The sequence below is a fragment of the Falco cherrug genome, chromosome Z (genome assembly GCF_023634085.1).
Source record: "Falco cherrug isolate bFalChe1 chromosome Z, bFalChe1.pri, whole genome shotgun sequence".
Taxonomy (NCBI): domain Eukaryota; kingdom Metazoa; phylum Chordata; class Aves; order Falconiformes; family Falconidae; genus Falco; species Falco cherrug.
Window position 1 is genome coordinate 288,799 of NC_073720.1, and position 13,964 is coordinate 302,762.

The 13,964-nt window shown below is 39.2% G+C and overlaps 1 protein-coding gene across 1 annotated transcript in view; it reads left to right on the forward strand.

Annotated features, from left to right (window-relative positions):
- Positions 1–13,964, forward strand: part of ALPK2 (alpha kinase 2) — a 36,316-nt gene that overhangs the window by 15,469 nt on the left and 6,883 nt on the right. The window contains exons 3-9 of the mRNA XM_005437950.4: positions 1,608–1,755; positions 3,687–3,814; positions 3,914–3,949; positions 6,111–6,385; positions 6,509–6,597; positions 9,834–10,051; positions 11,924–11,972. Coding sequence (XP_005438007.1) covers positions 1,608–1,755; positions 3,687–3,814; positions 3,914–3,949; positions 6,111–6,385; positions 6,509–6,597; positions 9,834–10,051; positions 11,924–11,972 — 943 coding nt within the window. The remainder of the gene's footprint in view (positions 1–1,607; positions 1,756–3,686; positions 3,815–3,913; positions 3,950–6,110; positions 6,386–6,508; positions 6,598–9,833; positions 10,052–11,923; positions 11,973–13,964) is intronic.

Below are 13,964 nucleotides of genomic sequence, written 5' to 3' on the forward strand. Positions count from 1 at the left end.
GTGGGAGGAGAGACACATTCCTTCAAAACAGAGCAAGCAAACTGCAATTACTGAGAAATGCCTGATCTTTTTCCATATACCTGAGGCTATGTTTTAAACAGTCAGGCTTGCATCAGATAAGACTGAATTTTCTTAACCTCCTTCTTGATCTGCTTCAGTCCAGACTGAAATGAATGTGTGTTTGTTCAGAGAACAAACAGAATTGTGTGGACCTTTGCCCAGCATTATGGGAAGGTTGGTATGGTTAGTCTGATATACTCAGTGTTCTCTTTTGTATTATTTTCAGCTGCAGGAGGAACAACTTTGTGGTTACAGCAGGGAATATGGAGCCATTAGTTCTATTTACAGTTCTGTCACATACTGTCTGCTTCATTTTAGCCCTGATTCAGCAAGATTCTTAGGCCTAAGGACTTAAGTAACTACAAGTTAAACATAGCAGTGAATTCCAGGTGCCTGACCCTTCGAGCTGGATCCAGCATTCCTTTGGCATTAGATGGGGAAAGTTAGACTGCAGGAATGGGATCCACAAACACATGTGTCAGGCCAGTTCATTCAGAGTGCAGCAGCTCAGAATTAACACAGTAGGAACATAACATCTTGCATTTACATCCCTTACATCTAGCAGGGATGTCTCACTTGAGTTGCAGGGACGTGTCACGATCCCAAAACCTTTCCCTAAGTATATGTTCCCTTTCTTTCCAAGTACCCTCCACCCTTCTGCTCATGCCATGCCCATGTGCAAAGACACTGGAGAGTTCTGTGAACCAGTAAAGAAGTCTTAGCAGAGAACCAAGTCATCAGGACCTTCCCCAAGCTGGGCACAGTGCTCTCTCTCTGTAACCTGAGTGATTCTTGGATTTGTTCTGCACGATGGTCAATGTTTAGCAAAAGAACTGTGCCCTATGGCTGGAAAGGTAGGGACTTTCTTTAGAGGTGGGAAATTAATCCTTGTGAAACTGAAGAGGGATGCAAAGGCCACTGACATTACCAAATGCAAATACCTAACCACAACGTTAATATCTAACCAGCTGTGTTTTTAAGGAAATGGTGCCATCACTGTATCTTGCAGCGTCTCATCTTGACAGTGTGTGTTAGGTATGTTCTGAGAACACCTTGGAGACTGAGCATCTCCTGGGACTTAAAGCGTTTTCTCTCAAAGGCTGTGATCATTTAAAAAAATCTACTAGTTACAAGTATCGGTTAATGTGGATTCTCATTATGTAACCGTATGGTATGCTCTACATTCGTGGTGGTTTTTTTTACTAATAAAACCGCCTGGACCTTTAGTCACAGAGCATGTGTATTGGTTAAGAAATTATTTTATGTTGATGCCTTTTTAGGCTAGAACTTCCCTTGGGTCCTATTCCATAAATCCAAAATGTCTTTGCATTGAAAACATTGCCCTTGAGTGTGTGGGGCACTGAATCAGTCTTCTAAAACCTCTGTATTTTAAAGCCCTGGCTTCTGCACCAGAAGAAATCATAATTATTTACCAGTGTTGTCAGATTCATATTCTTAACAGCTGAAAATCAGTCTGGGATTCCTTTAAAATGCCAAAACCATTATTATTATCTTCTAATCCTAAACTGTGGCTCTTCTCTTTCAAGCTCCCAAGCTGCTGAAGAAAATCCAAGCAGAGTTGTTCCCTGACTGCTCTGGAAATATTAAGCTATGCTGTCAATTTGGTGACATTCATGGTGACTCCACCATTACATGGACTAAAGATTCCAAGTTACTAGCTCGACTGCAGAGAAGGTAAGTGACTGTTTCTGAAGGACTGGTAGTTTCTGAATAGCTTTGGGGAAAATATGCCAGTGATTCACTTTTGTGTTTGTTAAGAGGATTAGTATGATAGGTGCAAAAATTAAGTTTAACAGTGTAATTAAGTAGCTTATTTTCACACAGTGCATTAATGTTGGTCATAGTTTGCATTCTATCACCAGTAATTCCTCTCGGCCTGATCATAACCAGACTCATCCAACTTTCAAGTACTATAAAATATCAAATAAAATTTGAAACTCAGCACCCAGCTAAACAACATAAATGCACTTGGTTAATATTTGGGAAGCTCTGTCCTTGTATGGTGCAAGTGAATTGCTGAAAGAACTAACGTGCAATGTAGAGCTTGATGTGATTATTCTGCAGTATCAATAGAAACTGGGGGATGAATAGATTGAGAGCAGCCCTGCAGAGAAGGACTTGTGATACCGATGGGCAAAAAAATGGGATATGAGCTGGCAATGTGCACTTGAAGCCCAGAAAGCCAATTGTATCCTGGACTGCATCAGAAGAAGTGTGGCCAGTAGGTCAAGGGAAATTCTCCTCCTTTGCTCTGGTGAGACCCTACCTGGAGCACTTAATTTGATTCTGAGGTCCCCAGTACAAGAAAGACATGGACCTATTAGAGCAGAGGAGGCCACAAGAGTGATCCAAGGGCTGGAACACCTCACCAGTGAAGAAAGGCTGGGAAAGTTGGGGTTGTTCAGCCTGGAGAAGAGAAGGCTCCAGGTAGACCTTATAGTGGCCTTTTCAGTACATAAAGGGGGCTTATAAGAAAGCTGGAGAGAGAGTTTATACCAGGACCTGTAGTGATAGGACAAGGGACAAAAGAGGGCAGGAATGAAATTAAAGAAGAAATGTTTTACAATGAGGATGGTGAGACTGGCACAGGCTGCCCAGAGAAGCTGTGGGTGCCCCATTCCCAGCAGTGTTCAAGGCCAGGTTGGATGAGTCTTGGAGCAACCTGGTCTCATGGAAGGTGTTGGACTTGATGACCTTTGAAGGTCCCTTCCAGCCCAAAACATTTATGATTCTACTTTGAACTTCATATTTGTATCAAATGGAACTTGAAGCTGATTGGATTCAACAACGGGAGTTGTATTTAAGGAAGAATGATCTCTCCCCTTAACCCAGGCAATTAACCTGACTCTGAGTGACCAGAGGCAGTGCAATGAGATGGGTGGAGATAAAAGCTTCTTAAGGCCTTTATCAGGATCTTTTCCAGTTTTTTTCTTAAAAGTCCATTTTTATGAAATGAGTTATTTTCTTCTGTAGCAGTAGTGACATTCTTATCACATAGCTCTTAAAATCTGTTTATAATGTTTCAAAAATACATTTGAAACATTATAAACAGGTAGTACTGTTTCCATGTGGTTTTATTGCTTCCAGAGCCAGCTTGGGTCTGCAAGGACTGTAGCATTCACATATCATTGCGCCCCTGTTAATAATGTCTGCCTTTGATCCATTTGTGGATTTGCATACACAGACATCAAAGAACAAATATCTAGCTTGAAAAAAAGCAAAGGAACAGAGAAAGCTGAGTGAGGAGTCAATACTGAGGAACAGCATGCAACATTTTGGGCTTTTGTATGTTCATACTTTATATAATTTGGCCGTGATATTGCTAGAAATGTTAGAATGCCTTTTGGTGTGATTTGATTATTTTTTACTCTGATTGAGGTACTTTTCTCTCAGAATGTCATAGGATCATCTATTGTGAAACACATAATAGAGGCTGAATGCTTCTAAGTAGGGTGAGATAAAATATTTTTTCTACTTGCATCATATTTGAATCAGTCTTTGCAGTGAGGGACTGAAATTCCAGAGACAGGAGGAGACATATGTGGAATAATCAGGAAATATCTTTAAAAAGTATTGATGTGTAAAATTAACATATTCTGTTTCAGTGCCCAGGATAACTCTCCTGTCTCTTTGGCAATAGCTAAAGCCAGTAACAAAGACCAGGGAATGTATTATTGCTGCTTGAATAATCTATATGGAAAGGTGACTGCTGAGTTTAATCTGACTTCTGAAGGTAAATCCCAATTTATAATTTTGATTAATAATAATGACAATGGCATTTTCCATTAATAATTTTAAAAAATATAACAACTGTTTCTTTGTTTCCTTGTAGTGTTGGAACATCTCTCAGGTTTTCAGAATTGTGAAGGTAAGTGCACACATCTGCTTGAATGTGTGCTCACAATTGGAAGGAACCATCTTTGTTTCTTCTGGTTTCCAAATAGAACAAAGAATGAAAAAATATAACTAGACTGAGACATTTTGACATGTTATCCCATGGGAAACTATGGGAATCCACTGAAGTCATCAGTATTGTGTTTTTGCTAGCTGTCTTTCCCCTTTTGCAGTCACCTTTGCTGTACCATCAAAGATAAAATTCACTTTAGTCCATGGGAGTTTTGTAGGTTAAACCTTCATGTAGGATGGAATGGTTTGTGCAGAATCAAGGAGTACCTGCTGTGACAAACTGTTGATCTGAACTTAACTCTGTAACTTCTTGTTAGTTTGGTGCACTAGTACTTCACATACAGTAAACAGAGAAATAACATGGCATGTGTTATACAGAGACATAGACACACACGGAGTACTGAAAGCTCTTTTGGCAGAAATACTTGCCGTTGGTGTTTGAACACATGGTCTTCGCAAGTCACCTGCTATGTAACTTTACTCCAAGAGAAAGACAGGCATGAAGTTTTGGAATGCTTTCCCCATATGTTAACTTGTGTTTAATCACACTCAGTGTATGTCTTGCTCTGCTGCAGCTAAAGATAGACAGTACAATTCAAATTGGTTTATCATTTCTGAACACACTGTACTAATCAAGTACTTCATTTGGCCAATTGATTTTTCTTTCTTTTTTTAGAAGAATAAAATTAAGCATTTACTTCCTTGTTAAAATAAAAGCAGGAAACTTCATGTAACAGCACTGTATAGCTTTTGATCAACGGAGAATTTTAGGTGGAGTTAAGGAGCCTTCTAATTCTAGTTTTATATGTGCACTGTTTCCTCTGTGCTTCAAAGAGAGGCAATAGTGTGCAGAATCTAAACCAGAAATAACTATAAAGAGGAGCGGCAAGGACTTCATGGCTGTGTAGTCAACACCTTTTTTCTCCTCTTTATCTTTTTCACTGATATTCCTTGAAATGTAGTGCTGAGAGATGTGAGGTGCAGTTAGAATTTTTTAGTTTCTCTCAGTTCTTAACCTTAACCACTTTTCCCCCCCTTATATATTTTTTTCTTCCATTTGTATTCCAGTGATCATTTAAAAGGGTGAAATCCATAATGCTGCTTGATTTCAGCTGTAGCAAACTTAAGAACACATTCTTATGCTACTGGTAATTTCAAAATCCACAGGTGGGGGGATAAGATGAATATTGTACAAATTTCTCCTGAATATAATGATCACTAAAATGGATGTATTTGCTTTTTGATTGAAAGTGACACAGTCATTTACAGAAATGTGCTTCTTATTCAAAATCACTTATGAAGAAAAAAATCTTGTTATTTTATTCTACCTTTGCTAATAAACCTGTTTTTAAGCTTGTGCTTGCCAGATTGAAAAGAAACACTTTAACGTGCCAGTCTGCAGCACTGGAGCTGTGTAGCGCATGTGGTTGGTACTAGGAAAGGCATGTTTCCATCATGGTCATATTGGATAAGGACTGAGACCTCTTTCAGCTGAGTGCTTCTATGAACATGTTGGCAGAATCTTTCCTTGAAATGATTCAAAGCTGAAAGCTGAAACAAGCACTGGTTATACCAGAAACTTCTGGCTTTTCTGAAAAGACAGGCTAGCTTCAGAAGAATGTGCTCTGGGCACATGGGGCAAAGATCTGTCTTCTACTTTTAAATTCATATCTATGTACATTGCTGAACATTAGCTTTATTACTGTCTGTGTCTTCCCAAAAAAGCAGAGTTACCAGGATCTCTGTATTCCCTCAATGCCTCTTCAGTTCTCAGTCAGCTTGACCTCACATTCATTTGAAGCTCCAGTTTACAACTCCCCTAATATGTTTAAAACCAGCTTTTGTGATCTTTGCCTCTATTTTGTGTTTGCTACACTCTGTATTCTCTCCTTATGAACCTGAACTGCCACCTTTCTCCATGCTGGCTTCAGGCAGTAGAGGCAGCAAGCTACATTTAGAGAAGCAGGGTCCCAACCCCATGTTAACACAAGTTAGGCCTTTTATTCTGTTTCTATTGAGCATTTTCTTTAATACTCTATGGGGAGATGCATGCGATCCCCCATGGCACCCCTTTCCCTGTGACTGCAGAAGGTTGTGCAGAACAAAGCGGCATTGTGTTTCAGGTGTGGAAGAAATTGAATTCATGCAGCTCATGTTTAGAGAAGATTTCATCAGTGACAGCTATTTTGGTGGGAATCTGCATGGAATAATAGCTACAGAAGAGCTTCACTTTGGTGAAGGAATGCACCGGAAAGCCTTCCGAAGTAAAGTGATGCAAGGCCTCGTGCCAGTGTTCAGTCCTGGCCACGCCTGTGTTCTCAAAGTGCACAATGCTATCACATATGGGACCAAGAGTAAGGATGACCTAGTTCAAAAGAATTACAAACTAGCACTGCAGGTAAGTTTCCCCTGTCCTTTGTAAGCAAGAATTGTGGGGAAAAGCTGTCTTGCAAATATTCAAACAGATGATCTGTTAAGTGTTTTGAGTAATATTCCATAGGCATATTTGTTTGTAATATAGGAATGCTATGTCCAAAATACTGCAAGGGAGTATGCGAAGATATATGCGGCTGAAGCTGAACCCTTGGAAGGCTTTGGGGAAGTACCAGAGTGAGTGTACATATATATATAATTTTTTTAAAAATATACATATACATGTGTATATATATATATATTTTCCTGTGCCACAGCTGCTCACTGACTGCTAGAAGAAAAAGAGGAATTGTGAAAACAGCGTTACAGCTGGAGTTGTGTCCTAAATAATACTAGGTATCGAGATGGTGAGAGAGATTCCATTTCCATTAGAGAAGGCTAATAAAGTGTAAAGACAGTAAATAGCAGGTAAAACCCATGTTTTTGATATAAATTTAGAGGAAAATATTAATGTTGGTGAAGTAACACCAGTAGGTGATAATACTAGTATCATTTAGCAACAGCAGTGTGGGATTAGTCAGGTCTTCCGACTTTCCATTAAAAATGAAATCTTGAGAGAAATCATGATCATTCTGAAGATGGTATGAAGTCACTCCTTTGGCAAGTTTTTAATGTATAGAGAGTCTTATGCCAGAAAGCCCAACTCTGATTCTAGGTTTTCACAAAGATTGGGTTACTTAATCTCAGCAGTTTTCCTTTTCTTGAATATGCGTACATCAGGCCATAGTTCAATAAGTGTTCATCTCTGCCTCTGAGGCTGGAAAGTGGCACCTTAAAGATTTGGTAACGGATCTTTTTCAAAGAATTTGCTATTCCAGTGTCAGGCTACTGCAGAGAGTTGAATTTGCAGTGAATGGTTGACATTCCATCTGCCTTGCTTCAAGGATAAGACCTAAATGCTTGACAGGAGGCTAAATCTCCATCTCTGTTTAGATAACACAAGATCTGCTCAGTTGCACTGATTCCCTGAAGAAAAGGACCACTTAAAGCACAGCCTCTGGAACAATGGCAATGAAATCTTTTAGGGAAAATATTTGTGCAAGCAGCTTCTTTTCTACTGCTCTTGATAAAATTTGTGTTTGAGAAGTTTCTCTAGGCACAGGATATAACCTCTAGTTTTTGACACAAGAGAGAGACCATGTAGCCTATGCAAACTACAAGTCTGGTGCAAATCACAGGCACATGGAAGGTTCAGATTTGGTGCTTTATTCTAAACAGTTGGCCAGAAGACACCAGATAAGAGGAAAAAGAGATGATGTGCGTATGCTTTGGTCTGCTTTTTAATTTCAAAATTTTAAGGCTGAATTCCTTTCTTATAGCCATCCCTTGTCAGTCCAAACTTGAATTTAAAAGAAGGTATATTCCTTGCAACATTTTATGAACTAAAGAGAGCATGAGAGGTCATACACATTTTCCAGTTAGCTTTAAAACTACAGCCTTAGCCTGTCTGCACACGTTTGACCATAACAGAAAGCTGAGGTAATGATAGAGAGCACTGCCCTATAATAGTCAGTGGCCTGGCAGCTAGACATTTATAAAAGGGCAGAGGAGACCGAGAGAGAGATATTCTGTGGTCTTGAGGTTACTTATGGTGCTTCTACAATGGTGTAGTACTAACATGTCTATTAACCAGTGACCCATTTATTTTCCTTTCAATGTGCAGTAATATGAAACTATGGAGCCATATGTACTAACAAAAGCTGGTCACTTTAATGATACTGGTCAAGTTAAGCTGATATCATACCTTTAGTGAGTAGGTTAGAACTAGACAAGTGCCTACAGTTGCAGTGATTGTTCCTTAGAAAGAGAATAACTACTGTGTAAAGGCCATTTGTACCACTTTAACTGCATGTGCTGTAACAATATGGGTAAAATATCACAACAACAAATAAATTAACGCTGTCAATAAAGCTTAATTGTAGACTAGGACTGGACGACTAATACAGAAGTGCTCTGGTTAGGTGTGGTTTTCTGTCTCATGACTAATTCTTCTAGATACTTCCTTTCAGTGTGTATAGAGCACATGCGTACATTCACAATTCTGCCATTTCCAGAATCCAGTACAAGTATGTCTGGAAGCAACTATACCACCCCTTGGGCAGTGTTACTCTAAGAGATAAGATTGTTTATAAGAAAGCAAGTAACCAGAAATCTGTTCTGTGGTGATAGTAATTTCCCTAGGAAAGACATGTACCAGCTAGGAGCTCTTGTGAGCTAGCTGGTGAAATAGAGTTATATTCTTTTATCAGCTGAAGCTGAATGGCTTTCCAAAATGACCTTATCTCACAGCAGTATTAAATTCCACTCTAATATACACTAATGTCACTTGTTTGCTTACTCTAAGGTCTTAATTTTGAACGCTTACATTGTGGTATCAGAGTGCTGTCTAACAAGTATGGTGAGCTTTTCCAGTGTAAGAACAAATAGAAGAAGACTGCCTATGGGGTAGAACACTGCTTTCCAGACAGCAGGAACTTTGGTAACCAAGAAGTTCATGTTGCTAGTGAGACAGATACTTCCAGACCATTGTCGTTATCACTTCACATTCAGTCTTTCTTTCTGGGGAGACCATGAGACTCTAATTTTGCTTGATATTGGACATGAGGTTTTGGCATAGTGCATCTTTAGACGTAAGTCGACCTAGCCTGGTTTCCTACAAAAATTTGTAAGGCTTTCTGGCTAAACTAGCTCAATTTCTAAATTAATAAAATAAGACAAATTTTTTCAAGTTTGCAATTTCCTGAAAACTTCATACAGAAATAGCTGAACTTTTCTGACCTGGATCCAGACTCTGCCAAAGTCCAAGAATCTTCAGATTCTAGATTTTCACTTGAGCCAACTTGTCTTGAGAATCTGATATCTTTCCAGGCACTTTCTTGTTTCCTCTTACTTTTTGGTAAAGTAGTTGCTTTGTATTTTCATTATCAAAAGTGTTTTCTAATTTTGGATGTGTCAGGTTTTAGAAGTCTAGTCTGAGAAATCCTCCACTTAGAGTGGTCTTGGGCAAAGCTCCTTCTGGAGAGGATCAAATTTGCAGGCCTAACACCTCACCAAGACTGAATCAGTCAGCCTGAGCAGTTGAAGCAGTGATATTCCAAGATACGCAAGCACTCTTTATTATGCAGTTTGGGTTTTGGGATGTAATAGGACAACATCAGAAAGCATGCTTTGAAAAAGTTTACACCTGAATAAATAATACAAAGAAATGAGCACATAAAGGATAATGTGATTATGTTCTAGAGCTGCCTAGAAGATCCCAATCTTATCCAGATGTCTCCTGGCATTGTTTAGACTTGGTTAATTCATAGATCTTGTTCATTCATGCTCTGAGATCACTGGCCACTTTGCCTGTTTCTTAGTCCTTCATTGACAGAACTGGCTGGATTTTACTGTTTTTTATCCCTTGATTTCAGGATCATTCCTATTTTTCTTGTTCATCGCCCTGCTAATAACATCCCCTATGCGACAGTGGAGGAGGAGCTGGTTGGGGAGTTTGTGAAATACTCTGTCAGGGATGGCAAGGAAGTAAATTTCCTGAGAAGAGACTCAGAGGCTGGCCAGAAGTGTTGCACCTTCCAGCACTGGGTGTATGAAAAAACCAGTGGGAGCTTGCTTGTCACTGACCTGCAAGGTGAGTTGTCTGAGTAGGGGCAATAAAATGGCATTCCCATGATACAGGCTGGTGACCACTCACAGTCAATCCTCATACCTGTGGAACTTCCAGAGACTTGTTTCTGAGCTATGTTATTCTTGGCTTTCTGTGTCCTATTGGCAATGTTGAATGTGCTCCTTCCATAACCTTGTAACGGGCAAAGTCTTCTCCAGATGTGGACAGTACCATGGCCCAGTGTCTGTTTTAATACAGCATCTTACGCAGATCAGAGTGAAAGACAGGAGAGAGAGTTAGGTTGATTTTCTAGCCTCTTTTAAGTGCACTCTGTTTATTTGTGTGTGGTGTGCACTATGCTAGGGAACAGAAAGACGTTAATCACTTGCCTACTGTGGCAGCAGGGGCTAACATGTATTAACCTATGCAGTATTATGATGTTTATCTAATCAGCAGAGAAAGGAAATGTTTACCTAGCTTATGTTCTTCTAAGAAGACAGTTTATAAAAGAAAAAACAAATCTTACACTCTTAATGAGAGAGTTGTTCTTCTACATATCCCTTTAGTAAATCAGGACACTCAACATGAATCAAATCTGGCTTATTGTCTCACATCCCAGAGGTTAAGGAAATGTCATGAGAATGAAAGACTTCAGTTGTTAATAACAGCCTCATCTTTCACTCTTTCTTGTATCTAAATACTTATCTGCAATCTCTCAACAGTATAATGCTCCACATTCAGATCCTGGCTAGATTTGAAGAAACATGTTCCTTCAAAATAAAGAATAATGGGGAAAAAATGTCCTCCTTGCATTTACTAAATGCTCCCCTTATGCTCTTGTGGGTGTGACTCCTCTGGTCTGCTTGAAATGCTGTGCCTGTACCCAACACAGTATACACAGATGTATTTGAAACAGGGAAAGACAGACCATTGTTAAAGAAAACAAAACAAAAAAGTGGCATCTTAGGAAATATTCCATATTTTTTAACAAGAGAAGGCAAATTAGCAACAAGACATCTAAACAAGACCCTCAAAGTAACTTAAAGGGAGAAGAAAGAACAAAATCCTAGCCCGAGGGAAGCACAATGGCAGAAACGGTATCTGAGCCTCTATAATGACTGCTGCTACAAAGGACAATATACCTGCTGCTGTTGAAGAGAAACATCCTTCCTCTCTGATCATGTTCTCATTTGAGTATCTGGGCTGCATTTTTCAGGCATACTAATTGAGATTTCTGAGAGTATTATTTTCTAAGGAAAAAGGACTTAAGACCATCATTTTCCTGTACAGAAAAAATCCCACCCTGCGGGGCTGGATTTTGCCTATAAACAAGTCAGCAAAGGGACAGGTTAAAACCCCCAAGTTTTTGGAAGTACTGAATGAGAAAGGGATTTTGGATCTCTCGCCCAGTAAGTAAAAATAAGGTTGACTGACTTATAGGTATTTGATTAGCAAAGCAAATATACAATTCCTGCTGATAAACATTGCAGTCCAGGTTTGCAAAGCATCAAAACCACAAAACCCATAAATATACACATCTCAGGGCAGATGCATAAGCAAAGATTTGGTATGTTTCTTAAAATGCCGTCCTCAAAGTGTAACCGCTCCTTCCCCACCACTGACTGTCAAGCACAGTAAACAAGCTATGCTCTTTCTATCACCTTGCTACCTGTAAACCACTAGTATGAGACTGACTTCTAGAAATTGTACAATGCACAAACATCATATTTGTTAAAATACTTTAAAATTATTTTTAAAAATGGTGACAAATAATTAAAATTAAAACCAGGAGTCAATAACTGATATTTAATGCCTCTATATAAGATGTTTTTGAATCTGACGATATTCCTAGAAATTCTAGTGTAACATAAGCTCTGTTTCCTTGGTGCCTTGTAGGTGTAGGAATGAAGTTAACTGACGTTGGCATAGCAACACTGGCCAAAGGGTGAGTGAAAAAATATTTCTCAATAGCCTCAATAGATTTTGCTTTACACATCAATCTTCACAGTGTAAATATGTTGGGGGAGGGTGCACTGGAAGTTTATTCTTGCTTTGACTTTGGAAGAAAATAATCCTCATCTGGCTCTTTTAAATTCTTTTTGTTCATATTTATGGGAACTCACCTATAAGGAAAACACATTTATTTTGTTCTAAAAGGATGGGGCTACGCTGTAGATTGGGTTTTGCTTTTCCTTCATGCCTCCCTTAAACAGGCTTATTCAAAGGGCATCTCATGAGTGAAATCAAGGTGTCTGGGGACTTACAAACAAGTAAGGCATTTTACTTGGTGGTATATTAGCTGGAGGAAGGTAGGGCTGAAAATGCAGGGCCAACACTGGCTACAGCCTGAGCTACAGTGAAAAACCTGGTGTTTGTGCTGTCCAGAGCTTCTGACCATGGAGGAAGTATCTCAAACACAGCATGCTGTTGAAGGCAGAGCTCCATCTGGGCTTGAACTTACTAGTACCTGCCCCAGCAACTGCAAATACAAGTGCTTATACCTATCTAGCCCTACTACTAGATCCTGCTACCAGTATCAGAGGTGACCCTTCTCCCCTCGTACTCTTCCCTTGGAAGAAGAGATAGTATCTACCACAGTACTGTGGGAACTAGGGAGTGAGATGCCCTGGAATGGGCCAAAGTCTTTATTGCCCTTTTTGCAAAGAATTTAAAGGGATGGTGCAGGGGCTGCATGAGAGAACACAGCTGAAATCCCTCTTGCAGCCAGCAAAAGTGCCAAAGCTTTAGAATATGCATTTATGCCACAAGCTTTTATAAAGACTCTTCTTCAGTTTAGAACCCTATGAGTCAGTTTTTCCTCCTATAGCAGGCAGCAACCTTAAGCATTTCTTGAGCTGGGTGTTCTTGTCAGCTGCATGGGTGGAGGGAAGATGTCTATTCAGCTTTGTATAGGCCACAGCTGACAGAAAAGGAAATGTGTTAAGGGATTTGATGGTATCTCTTTCCCTTCTTTCTCAAAAGCAGTAATTCTGAACTATAACAAAAGATCTGTTCATAATATTTAAAGAAGCCTGTTTCCTAATAGCTTTGCAATGGCTTCAGGTCTTTTGGGGAGTCTTAAGCATGTCTGTTAAAGATATAGGCCTTTAGTGTTCTAACTTTCTTCCATTTCTCTTAAGTTTCTGTTAAAGCTTCTAGTTATTCCACAGGCCAAAAGAGCCATGGATAGGAATAGTGGGTATAGGCAGTCATTCAGATCAGCTGGCTGCTGGAAAGGGAATGGGTGTAAATGCCTGTGAACAATGCTTTAAACTAATATTTTCCTTTGCAAAACTGACAGGAAAAAGCAGAGCCAATCACATGTATTTAGTCTTTATACTAAACTGGAGCTTGTCTATATACCCATGGTACAGGAAAAAAACCTCACAGTATCTTTTAAATTATTAAAAAATTGACCCCAGAAAGTTCTGGGAAAATCCTAATTAGATGCAGGCTGGCATCCATTCAAAACTTACGTTGATTTACTTTTTTAGCTGTGGATCCAAAATGAAATCGGTTGAAATGAAGTTACATCATCCTGTTATAAAACAAAGGAGTCATAAAAATTTTATTTAGGCAATACTGTTCACTGGAATCAGAAGCTTTATAGTAAAGCTTTAATGATGCTGTTGTCCAGCTTACTATGGCAAATTACACTTGTAAAAACACGTTGGAATAGGGAAGAGGATGGTGAAGTGAGAAAATGAATATACAACACAAGCTGTAGTAAGAATCACCTCAGTTATATGAAGGAATATAATTTCTCTTCATGAACAATCTCTTTAAAATGTTGAGTATCACTTTGTGTGTCATTGGGCTAATGATATTGCTACAAGACAACTTCTTGGTTCTGTACTTTTCTTCCATGCTTCTTTCCCAGAAAGGACACCTCTGCATTAGTGTTAACAGTTTGATTTTTAATTCCATGAGCCTGGGT